At 32.6% G+C, this 13,234-nt stretch overlaps 1 protein-coding gene and 1 long non-coding RNA gene across 2 annotated transcripts; one reads left to right on the top strand and one right to left on the bottom strand.

Moving 5' to 3' along the window:
- Window positions 1–8,111: 8,111 nt before the first annotated feature.
- On the top strand, window positions 8,112–10,338 carry LOC110783212 (uncharacterized). Its single transcript, XM_021987520.2, has 3 exons — window positions 8,112–8,234; window positions 8,828–9,273; window positions 9,954–10,338. The coding sequence occupies exons 2-3, from the start codon at window positions 8,866–8,868 to the stop codon at window positions 10,164–10,166; spliced, it is 621 nt and encodes a 206-aa protein (XP_021843212.1). The 5' UTR covers window positions 8,112–8,234; window positions 8,828–8,865; the 3' UTR covers window positions 10,167–10,338.
- A 364-nt stretch (window positions 10,339–10,702) lies between these two features.
- LOC110783213 (uncharacterized) lies at window positions 10,703–12,043 on the bottom strand. Its single transcript, XR_002532037.2, has 2 exons — window positions 11,469–12,043; window positions 10,703–11,094 (listed from the first exon to the last, which is right to left on the bottom strand). It is a non-coding gene; the product is annotated as an uncharacterized lncRNA (long non-coding RNA).
- Window positions 12,044–13,234: the final 1,191 nt, after the last annotated feature.

The raw sequence follows: 13,234 nt of genomic DNA, 5'->3' as shown, positions 1-13,234 counted from the left end.
GACATTTGGATTTCTTGTTCGTGTTCGTCGAGCTAAAGGGGAAAATACGCTTCACATGTAAGTTATGCTATATATGTACTTTATACATGCTTCCTGGCTTTGGGGTTATTCTGCTATCATGTTATGTATTTAACTGTAAACCCCTACAATCCTGATGTAGAAGTTGCAGCCATTAGGAAGCTACTGTAGCAGCTGAAGACCGACAAAAAGAAAGAAAAAAAAGTGTTAATGGTCAATCGTAGCCAGTAGCAATCAAGATGAAAATGAAAAGGGTTCATGCATTGAAATTCACAAAGTATTGGCTTATACATGACAACTGGTGGATGGTGACAACATCAAAAGTATTTTAAATAGAAATAACATCAATATGAATCTTATGATAGCTTCGAGCCCTAACATCAACAACCATCTTAACAACACCTCCATCACCCACCCACCCACCCCATCCCCAAAACATCCAAAGGATGATAGGACATGGAACTAAGGGAGCCCATTAAAACGGATAAGCCAGTTTCAAATTTTCTTTTCCCAGGAAACTCCATTTCTATCTTTGTAAGTCCACGAAAACACATTCTCTCAAGAAACACAAAATGAAAATACTCCTTAACTAATAGAAACACAAACTGAAAATACTCCTGAACACCAGCAGCATCCAAGCTCAATCCCCAAAATCCCAATAAATTTGGTAACTTTAATATCGATCAATACAACATCTCTGTCATACTTATACAACAAAATAGTGAATTTTTATTCATTTTTAACCTAAATATCAAATTACCAGCAAAAATCAACGAAACCCAGAGTCTGACTCATGGAAAAAATGAACACAGAATCATATTTAAAAATAAAAATTTCATTTTCATCAAAGAATGTACTATTTTAACCAAAATCAAGCATCAACTGTAAAATCCTAAAAAAATAAAAATTCCCAAATTGGTAAAATTAAATTAGTAAAAAAAATTTAGTCAAATTAAATCAAATAAAACTCACTGCTGATGTGAAATTTATCACCGCTGATGTGATAACGTTCATTGAGCATTTGAAGATTAAACTGTTTATCAACACGCAATTCCTGAACTTTGTCCTCGTTCTGAAGAAATGAAACCAAGGTGTCGCACCTTCCTCCAGTGACTTCAATCTCGCAACAACCTCAACTCTCTTATCCACCATATCTACATTCAAATCAACAATTAACCTCAAATCAAATTCAAAATTAAAAACTCTATGAGTGATAAACAAACAATTCCATAAAATAACAAAACAAAATCAAAACAAAAATAAAAACCCTAGGAGAGAGAAAGGTACCTTGAGGAACATCATCAGTGTGGTAAAGTTATTTGGAAGAAGTCCTAGATCCCATCTTATTCAATTCCATTCGCTTTTTGGGTTGGACTTTTTCAATTGTTCGAGTTTGAGCTCAATTATTAAAAATTTATATTTTCTGATTTGATTTAAACTCAAGTGTTAGATGAACTGATCATATGGTTCTTTAATAGCATCCACAAGCTATGTAGAGATAGCAACGTGTTGTCTGGCACATATTTTGATAAAAAATTTACACCAGAATTCAAAGTCCGATCTTTATGGAAAATCAAACATATAGGTGAGTCACATATTAAGTATCAGAGTAGAATAATTGTAGTAAAATCATAGGAACTGCATAGTGTGAATCGACTTCAATTCAGCAATAAAATAAGCAGAATCACATAAAACAACCAATAGAACCAATATGTAGTGAGTATAATTTTAATTTACCGGCACCCGTAGCGCCGGAGTAGGTAACGACAGTGTCGACGTCGGCGACAGATAAATCATACCGGAGAAGAAGATCTCTAGCTATGCTTAACCCAATAATCCATCTCCAACCACCACCATGTCAGAATTATGCATCGCACATACCGCACCCATCCCCAAATTTTCTTGTCGGCGGCGAAATTTAGAACAATTTCTTTATTGTCGGTGTCAAGTCGTGTTCCGCCATGGTTGTTGTTGTCGTCGCGGGAGAAGATGAGAGAAAACTGAAGATTTGAGATCTTTGAGTGAAGGGAGGAGGGAGAAAGTATATATGTAAGAGTGAAGCGGCGGAGAAGTGAACTTTGTGTTTTACGCGAAGGGTTTGAGAGTAAAAGGGGAGAGGGTATTTTAGTCTTTTCTAACGGAACACAAAAAGTGTGATTACGTTATTGTGCCTCAACTCTTCACTTATATAATAGAGATTATAGTACAAAAGTTTATATGTAGTCATTAACCATAACATAACTTATAATTGAAAATCAAAATTATATTACACCCAACAATGGTAACAACAGTTTAAGACTCAATATTTTTCGGTCGATTTGGGTCGGGTCAATTTTTTACAGGTCTAGCATGGAGACTAGAGAGAGCCGCAAATAGAGTTGTTCTTACAACTGGTGATGGGTAGGGTTGGGTCGAAATCAGGTCGACCCATTAATAAACGGGTGGAGACTTTAGTTCGAACTCCGAAGGTTAGGGGAAGACTCTTGCGAGAACACATCCTTATGTCACCGCGGCGGATCTAGGAATTTATGGATAGGGGTACGAAACTAGACTCGATAAAAAAATAATAACTCTACAATACGGAGAAACTTTTTTTCCACTAAAACTTGAGCTATTAATTCATTCCACTATTTTTTAATCTTATATTTATACTCATTCCCTAACAATAATGTACTTGTACTAATTGAGCTAGATAATAACGATAATACTAGTAACAATTATGTTTTTCACATAATTATTAACTGTTTTTTGAGTTACGTACGGCTGTATATACGCTAAAACGTACACATAATAGTTCTTTTTAGTGTAAATATAATCGCACTCATTTAATAAATTGTAATAAGATAATAGGTAGGGAGTTTTAAAAATTGTAAATAGACCAGAAATATCAAATAACAGATGTGTAAGGTTTTAAATGTATGTTTAAACACTGGTTTCTTATCCATGAATTTAAGAGACCAGATATTGAAATCCTTGGTCTTGATTTAACCAAACAAATTGGCAGTTAACTGCGGTTTCTTAGTGCGGTGGTAGAATGTTTTAATACTTTCTAAGAGACCGGTTATCTGAAACTTCTGGTCTCTTAACGTCACAGTTTTTTTATATAATAATGTGAGACGTACCTCCTAGATCCGCCCTTATTATTATGTGAGAACATATCCTATTTTCTAAAATTTTCTTTCTTCTCAAAATGACTCCATTAAAGCTTCAAACTAATATTCAACTAAGGTTTTCACAAATTTAACTAAACTCTTTATTCAATTATCTGAAATTTGACTTTGTTGAACTCATTAGTTACAAACTTAACTTTGTTTCCTTCCCCTCTATTATACTCATTCTCTCTTCTCAAAAATACTAATTTTTCCTCAAGTAAACTCCCCTGAAACTCCAAGGTCAAGCTCAACAAAGTTATTCACAAATTCAAAAACATTTTCATCAAACTTTTTGAAATTCGACTTAAGATAATTAAATACGTATGAATTCAATATTTTTCTCTTTCCTCAAGAAGATCCACTTTCTCTAGCAAGAATACACATTATCTCTCTTCAAGTTGTCTCTATTGAAACTTCAAGCTCAAATTCAATAGAACTTTTTAAATATAATTCAACAAAGTTTTTTAAATTCAACGCAATTCATAACAAGTGTAACGAAACTTTTCATCAAGCTTATTGAAATTCAACTTATTTAGGTTGAACACCGGTTCTAAATTGTGACTTCCTTCAACAAAAAAGAAACTGTTCTAAATGGTGACTACTGTTCTAAAATCTCGTACTATCACATTCTATACTGTGACAATTCATGTTCTAAACCATGACAAATCATGTTCTAAAATTTATTGATTGTTTGTTCATAAAGTTACAATTTAGATTCTTCTTTATTTTCCCTCCCCAGTTATGTGAAATTTGAAGACCCCTCTGCTCATGAGTACCCATTCTCTCTCCTCGAATAGAATTGATGAAGCTTTCAGCTCAAATTGAACCAAATTCTTTACATTCCCCCAACTTATTTCTACTAAAAAACACTCATTCTCTCCGCTCAAATAAAATCTATTAAAACTTTAAGCTTAAACTCAACAAAGTTATTTAAATTCAACTAAACTTAAGAGCGCGTCATAAAATGGTTGAATCATTTACTCTAATGATGATGAAAAAAGAGAGAGAAAGAGGAGGAAATTAAAACATAAATGAAGGTCTATTCTTTGTGTTAAGATGAAAAATGGATCATTCTAGTTCAAATGTAGAAGATCGTATGCAAGTATTATAACAAACTTTTGAATAATTTGAAGATTAAAGACGAATTTAATTGAATGAAATGTGGGAAATCTTTGAGAAAAAGGGGAGGAAATGGAGTTGAAGTTTGTGTATTGTTTATTTCATGATCTGAAAAAATATGCAGCTTGTTTTGAAAATATACAACATGCATGTTCTAAAAAAACATACACCACGTTCTGAACAAATATACAACATGTTCTAAACTACTCCCTTCGTCCCTAACTACTCCTACCGTTCACTTTATTAAGAATTGGTTACATCCCAAAGCAAATGAGTAGGTAGATTTGTCTTTTAGTTAGATTAAATAATTATGTGTGAGGAGAGACACATGAGGACCACACGCCAAATAAGTTATGAGGCAAACAAATAGGGACATTCATTTATGGTATATTAAATCTTTTAGGGACAGGGGGGAGTAACATACAACGTGTTCTAACTTATATAAGAAAAATATATTTATTTACACCTTTTCCATTAATGTTCAAGGCGAATCACGCGGTTAGATCCCTCATAATCCAATAGCCTAGATTCATTCTTATATAAGTAGTGTATTCACTTACAGAGGTGTTTTCACTGAATCTCTCTATATATATGTTGGAATAGCCCATTTAGGTACCGTTTGATTCACGGGAATTTTACCTATGTTATCTTTTCTTATCTTATTCGTTTTAACTTATCTTATCATATTACCCCTTATCTTATACGGAGTATTATCTTATTGACTCTTATTGGGAATTATAAAAAGACATTATTTGAACTTATTGACCTTTAACTTATTCTTATATTTTATTATTTATCTTATATTACGTATGAATTTATCTTATCTTATATTTTGTATTATCTTTTCTGAATTCAACAGTCTTTATTTTATCTTATTACACTTCAAATAAGTGAAAATTAAGTGATGAAACAGAGGCTAATTGTTGTTCTTTCAGCTTTGTCCTATTATATACTTTGTAGAATTTAAATTTAATATGTTATTTTCACTTTATTTTATTTCTTTCATTTCTCCCCAATTAATCAAAGAGAATGTAGCTAAGTGCCTAAGTGGGAGAATAAGGATAAAAGGATATACTTTGTCCTATTATATACTTTGTAGAACCTATGCTCTTATCTTTGACCCCTAAAATATATCGGATAAAATTATCAAAAATAATTTGTGTGAACATTTATATGTTAACATAATCGTCCACTTTGGTACTAAAATCCTTCAATTTTTACAATAGACCAATTTTACAAAATGTTATTATATAATAATTGTGTTGTATCTATCATTTTTTACAACGGTGTAATAAATTCAAGATATTCAATCGTATCACTACTATATGCAACTGGTAAACTTACATTTTGATTTGGATAGATAAATGAGAGTATTTCATGGTAAGAAGTTCAAATTGTCACATCTAACCATAAACAATGAACAACGAAATACTCCGTAGTGCGCAAGTAGAAGCAAGAACCTAATTTTAGGTAACGCATAAGAACCCGTCCTGATGTTAACATTAAACAATAAAAGTGAAATGATTTGATTAGAAAGTATAATTGTTTGGCTTATAATTGTCAAGTGGTGTTGATTTCTAAATTTTTTTGTTTTTTACGGTGTTTAAAAACAATAAAAAATAAGTAAGGTGTTAAATTACAAAAACTAGTTTTTTTAAGGTGTTAAATGACAAAAAAATCCTATAATTAATTGAATATAACTATTCAATCACATGAAATATGTAATGATTTAACTAGAATGTATATAACCATTTGGAAAGAAGTTAATCTTACACATAAAACCGTCACATATGATTATTTTTTTATTTTTTATAACAGTTTTGATCATATATTTAAATTTTGTGCAAGAATATTTTTTTGTTGCTCTTGATATGAGCGATAATGTGAATATCTTAACGACATATACGGAGAATAATGGACATTGCTACATCTACCCACTGGGTAGATAACCCACTACTAATAGAACATTAAAAAACAATTAATAAAGCTGATGTGGATTCCACTACCACACTCTCTATTAGTGGTGGGTAGTTTACCCGGTGGGTAGATAAAGTTTTTTCCGAGAATAATCTATATTAATGTTATTAACAAAAATCTAAAAAAAATATGCCAGGTAACCTTCTCCTCATTCATTTTATCATGTCTTACTTTATAGTATCGAAGACATACATTTCAGTTCAAGTTTTTTGACACATAGCTTCTTCTTTTTTTTGCTAAATTTTAATTATATTAATTAAAGTAAAATTGAAACCAACAATATACAAGTATACAACCTACACTCATTAGCAAAGTAGCATCACTGTAGTAAGACAACCTTTCTAGGAAGGCTCCCCTTACTTAAAATAAGCTAAAACGTTAAACTAATACAAACTACAGACTATATAGCATAATTGTTTCCCGCTATAACATCAAATACAAATCATATTTGGATTTGCCTAACTACGGACTCGTACGATATCACTGTTAGTTTCCAGTTTTTGATTTTTTAGTTTTATAAGTCATACGCTATCAACATTCAATTTACCACCTTTAAAAATTCTACTATTTTTTTCTTTCCATAAATGGCAAATGAAAAAACTACTGTCATTATATAGAGCTGATGTGTTTATTCATTATATCTTCTTCAGAATCGGTACCATCCGCTATAGCTGCTGCCGACACCAACTTGTACTTGGTAGATCTCTCGCTTACTCGTCAGCAATCTCTTGCTCGTTTTTGTTTACACTAACATTCATAGGTGATCTCTCGCTCACTCGCCAATGATCTCTCTCTCGTTGCCCGTGAACAATCGATCACTCGGCTATGAGCTATTGCTCGTGCCTCTCTGCATCGTACTCTATTCATTCTTACAAATAAGGTGAATAGAACGTACCCTTAGTTGATGAGTTTATATTGATATTAGACTAAATATTTTAGAAAGGGTGATGATAAAGGTCGCAAGTTGCGACAACATTTAGTTGTTGCAATCTTAAGTGTCGGAGTTTAATTGGTACATATAGGCACCACGTAGGCTATGAGTCATCATAATATTTTTATTATCAATGCAAAATTTTTACTATGAAAATATGTAAATAAGGTAATCGATATAAAGAAAGAAACAAATTACAATATTAAGATTTTCCTACCTTTATTTTAAACATGTATAATAGGATATATAAGTTAAATATTTTAGATTCCAATTTAAACCATGACACATGAGCATGACATGTCATCATTGTGACACGGCTTAAAGGTCGCATGTTGCGACCTTTATCATTTTGGTAAAAATATTTTAAGTTCAATTAAAACGTTGGGTTGTTTATCATTATGATGATGTTTCACTTTTCACTTTTCAATTCTGGTTTTTCAATTGTTTATTATTTTGATAATGAGCATTCATAAGGCGCAATTTAGAAGGTGCACCATAGTGTACATAGAGCATGGTGCACCTTAAGAACACTAATATATAATTGAAAGAACATCTTGTTACGAGAAAAGAACATGAGTATTTTTTTATTTAGGTTTTTAATAAATAGTAAAATAATATATTATTTTTATAACAAAAAAATAAAATATTATATCGCATGTTCTTTTGCCGTAGTTTCATATTCTTTTGCTTATGCACATTTGTTCTTTTGGTGCACTATGCTCTATGCGCACCACGGTCCATAGTCCATGGATTGTTCATAAGGCGAAGATGATTACAATGGAGATTTTTTTTTGTTTTTTCACGTTCTATATATAGTATTCTTATTCCTTTATTTTTCTCCTTTATTCTTAAGTTCTTGTAAAGGAAGTTGATGCTTTATCTATGCACGTATTCTTATTCCTTTATTCTTGTAAATAAAATAATAGGAGTATTATATGCATGCACAACTCTTCGGCCTCTCAACTCCCACTATAAATAGAAACTTGGTGAAGCCATGCATTGCGAACCATAAACTTCTTTTATCTACTACACTCAAGGTATACTCTATTTCTTTCCTCTGAATTGCGGCTTCTTTTGCTCTAAAATATTTTTTTTCCTAATGAAAAAGTCATTTCACTTTAAATAATTTTCAACGGAAAATATATTGTAAAATATTTTTCATTTGTTACTAGCTTAAGTTATGGAGAAAACAAAAAACGAAGGAGGGAAATGTTATACTTCGTCTTTTCAAATTGCAAATGTTTTTCACCATTGAAATGCTACTTTCCACCTTTTGGAAAATAATTTTTTTCCCCACACTCATATTAACAAATCAAACAAAGGAAAATATGGGAAACATATTTTCTAGTCAAAGCAAATTGAGCCTAAATCCATATCTTTTTTCTCCTCCTCTATCTTACAGTAACCGGTTGTTATTTTGTTTGTAGTTAATTATAAAACTTTGTTTTGTTCACCTTATTTCCACTCATTTCAGGAAAAATCAGTTCAGATAAGTTCAGACAAGATAAGTTCGGGAAAAATAAGTGACAATGAAGTTAATAGAACACACTCTAAATGGGATAATAATTATTAATGTGTAATTTCTAGCTCTTGAAGTGCTCTACTGACTCAACTTTGGTTGATTTTGTAGCTTTTCGAAGAAGAAACATTTAAGCTAACATAACAATAATGGCTTCGGTGCAACAAGCTCAAGTGGATAGCAAATTCAATGACAAGCAGAAAGCGGCAATCGGAAAGGCTATGCAGGATGCCCAAAGTATCCTAGCCAACAACGAAAAGGACGGGCAACATCAGTTGGCTGTTGTAGGAGGTGTTATGCAGAATCTCCAGCGTAGGGTAATAGTGCTTAAGAAAACCCATGACGCTGAGGGACGATTCTTAACTAACCCTCCTGGTTCAATTGGTGGAGAAGGCCATGGTGCATTTGTGCACCAAGGTGCTACTTCTCAAGGACCACTTCCAGTGGTTGTAGGCTCCAAGTGCGCAATCATATATGGTACCATTGATAAGATGGCTCCTGCTCTTGGATATCTCTTGGCTTGGAATAGGCCCGATGATGCCAATCAAGACAGCAAGGTAATTCATAAATGACGTATACACATATATTATATTATATACACATTACCTCTATTTCATAATGATCTTTACAGTTACTTTTTGCATCAATAGTAAGATGTGTAGAGGTGGTTGAAATAAAATATGGATAAAATAGGAGAAAAACAATATTAAAAGGTGTGTAGGGGTAAGAAAATGGGTTATTCAAGATCAATAATTGTTATTGATGAATAGTATAATTCACATGGCATAAGCAAAAAGTATATTTATTTAATTAAGCTTAAATTTTATTTATTTAACTCACTTTTTATTCTTTTTCCTTACCGAATTAATTATGAAAATGACATGTTATTTGTATTATTCACAAATCATAGTTGTAGATTTTCATTTTCCTAAGAAAATAATGAATAAAGTGAGAGAAAATGAGTGGAAAGATGTAAATTTTGTGGGGTAGAGGGGTAATATAATACATTTTCATGTCCAAAATAATATAAAGCACAATGTAAAGAATATTATGTAACGGACTAAAACATAAAATGTAAAGATGGTTATGAAAGTGAGGTAATAATTCATTATGAGACGGAGAGATTATACAATTACACATATGGAGAATACAAGACACAAATACACAATGCGTGTAATACGTGTATGTGTGAAGGGATAAATAAACGAAATAATTGGGAGGCTACATTGTGACGCAGGTGTATGTGGAAGCTGGGAGTCAATACAATCTGGAGAAAATGGAGTGGAGTGAAATAGAAAAGAAACTTGATGCATCAACCAACAAAAGTCAGTTCATTGACCACGAGACAGGTGCTACAGCCACTGCTGAAATTAAGGACAATGGCAACAAACGGGCTTTGGTTGCTGCTAGTTTCGATCGCATTACAATTGGGATCCCCATCCCCAACTGAGTGCAGTATAAGTATAACACACCTAAGGGGCACTTAATACTTTAATTATATAACCTGCCTTTTCTATTATGCAACTGTTATCATGTTTACGTATATGCTTATATGTTTAAATAAAGCCCCTTGGATTTGTAATATTAAATTGTGGAATCTAATACTATCATTATTATCTATATATGTTCATCAGGTTCGTCTCTATCACTTCCTTATTATTATTATTATTATTACTTTTTTCTCGTGTCATGTATGAGTCTAAACTAATAAAAAGTAAGATTTATAAATTGTATATTTTAATATTTATAAGGAGTATAAGTCGGCACTTAAACACTTTCTGTGTCCACATAAAATATCGTTAAACTATATGCTTAAGCGCTTAACATTCGTAGACTCGACCCCATCAAGATTTCAATTCCACTGTTCTTCAATGTTAAAGCAACTTAGAATGCTGGACAATTCATTTGTCCAAAAATCTAATAAGAATCTTGCTCATGGGCTCACCCATGTAGGGATGGGAGAAAAAATTATAATTAAGGGAGGGATTTATTAATAGGAAAATTTGCCACTTACAATCCAAAAAAATTTACACTTTGCGAATTACAACCTTAAACTTTCAGTTTTGCGAATTACAACCTCAAACTTAATCTCGTACTTTAAATTATAACCTGAGATCATATTCCGGCAAAAACTATCGGATTAATTATGATGTCATTATTATATTTTAAACCTAATTAATAATTTCAAAAATATAAAAAAACCATAATCAGAAATTAAAAAATAAAATAATCCCCAACATACATTGTACTTTCACGGCATTCTCCCTAATTACAACCCTATAATTTTCTCTTCTTTATTCTCTATGTATTTGTTAATCTTCTACGTACAAACATCAATGACACCCCTCAAATAGCGATAGTGATGCCTTTTCTCTCCTCTGCATAATCAACAATCAGAAGCTAATTGAACAATCATAAATTACACTCAATTACTCCACAATTTAACAATGAAATCCCTAATTTACACACAATTTTTGAATAATCCCCAATTGAAGAACCCTAATTTTCGATAAAACCCCAATCCAAGAACCATAATTTTCAATTAATCCCCTACCGAAAACCCCCCAATTGAAGAACATAATTTCGAAAAACCCCCAATTGAAAAACCCTAATTTCTGAAAACCCCCAATTCGAAGAACCCTAGATTTCAACAAAACCCAATTTAAGTGTCAATTTATGTTTCGAAACCCCCAATTCAACTATGATAGGAAACAGAGAGAAAATTGAGGGAAGAGTTGAAGAGAGAAATTACATGTCATCATTGTTGAAGCTTCCAGCCTTCAACCTGTAATGGTGTCCTCTTATGTTGAAAAAATATATAGAGAGATATATCACACTGAAAGAGCATCGAGGGAGTATTTATGGAAATGTTAGCATTGAAGCTTTGAAGTTGAAAAGATGATTTTTTGGGGAGGGAGAGGAGTGCAGAAGTTAATGGTAGGAAAAAATTGTAATCGAAATGATAGTGAATGGATTTTTTTTTATTTTTTTTTATTTTTTTTTTATTATGGTTCTTTTAGAATTATTAATTAGGTAAATATAATAATGACATCATAATCTGATCATTTTCGTCGGAATATGACTTTGGGTTGTAATTCTCTTCCTTGTTTTTTTGACGATCTCCTACGACGATTCATGTTAGCAGACCCCAAATCATGTTGGGACTAAGGCTTTGTTGTTGTTGTTGTTGTTGTTGTTGTTGTTGTTGTTGTTGTTGTAATTTAAAGTACGGGATTAAGTTTGAGGTTGTAATTCACAAAACAAAAAGTTTAAGGTTGTAATTCGCAAAATGTAACCTATATTCGGTTGTAATTGGAAAATTTTCCTTATTAATATTAGTAATGGTGATTAAATGCGGGTGGATACTTATGAATAAATCAGTAAGAAAACAAGATTTGCATTTAAGAATGGAGGGATACATGCTTATGATTTATGAATCAATAATTCCCTTTGGTTTTGTAATGTTAGATCATGGAACTTTTTATGCTATTTTTTTTTCAAATAAATATTATTATCACCAAAAGGTAAGATTAGGGTATTTATTCTTGATTGTGACTTTATTGAGCTCCTTGTATTCTATACAGATCGAGTCTCTTACTTCCATCCTTCTTCTTCACAAACAGAACTGGTGCTTCCCATGGCGATGCACTTGGTCTGATATAACCCTTTTATAGCAATTTCTCCAATTGACCCTTCAACTCACTGTAGACGCCTACATTTGTCCCTAGGTCCGACACGATGTGTTCGATGATGAAATCAAACAACGCTTGACTAAGCTTTCCTAAGTATGCGATGAACGATCCATGACTGACTGAGAATCCCGTAAGCCATATTTCCATTTTTAGAAACTGCTATTTATAGTACATGCTATGCTTGAATGCTGCCCAAAATAGCAACCATGTAAGATAAAATATCTAAGTGTTTGAATCGCCTTACGATTCATCATTAGGTAAGGACTAAGAGTTGCAGTCCAACTCGTGTTCCTAAAGGATAGAAAACATGATAAGACTCGGCAAAAACCGATAAAGGCTGGAAAAGTAGACTAAAACACCAGCGCTGGAAAATGGCATTCCGAGCGCTACTATATTCCAGCGCTCAAACCTTGTGCGCTGTTATCTTCCAGCGCTACAGTTTGTGTCTTACAAAAACACGCAAAAGATACAATTGATCCAGCTGTCACCAGAATATTTTCTGGCGCACAAATGTCAAGCGCTAGAAATAACCAGCGCTCCTGATCCAAGCGCTGGAAATTTCTAGCGCTCAGCAAATCTCAATTGGAAAATTCCCATTCCGAAATTTAATTTACTGTAAATAGGGCCTCTGAACACCGGAAAATAACACACAATTCCAACCCAAAACCCTTAAGCTTGAGTATTGATCGAAGCTTTTCTCTGTCCTGTATTCGTGCGTCTGCCACTTTAACACACTATTAAGCAGACCCTTCCCGCACGACCGCCTGCTCACTGAATACTGTCGAAGTGCTGTTGATACCTAAACACAGTCCTTAAGCCTAAAATA

Source organism: Spinacia oleracea, chromosome 3 (genome assembly GCF_020520425.1).
Source record: "Spinacia oleracea cultivar Varoflay chromosome 3, BTI_SOV_V1, whole genome shotgun sequence".
Taxonomy (NCBI): domain Eukaryota; kingdom Viridiplantae; phylum Streptophyta; class Magnoliopsida; order Caryophyllales; family Amaranthaceae; genus Spinacia; species Spinacia oleracea.
The sequence above is the reverse complement of the archived record's forward strand: the minus strand, read 5'-3'. Positions and strand labels throughout refer to the sequence as shown.

Coding starts and splice junctions, on each gene's coding strand:
- LOC110783212 (XM_021987520.2), top strand. CDS start 8,866: ATGGCTTCGGTGCAACAAGCTCAAGTGGATAGCAAATTCAATGACAAG. Junction 9,274..9,953: donor ATGCCAATCAAGACAGCAAG/GTAATTCATAAA, acceptor ATTGTGACGCAG/GTGTATGTGGAAGCTGGGAG.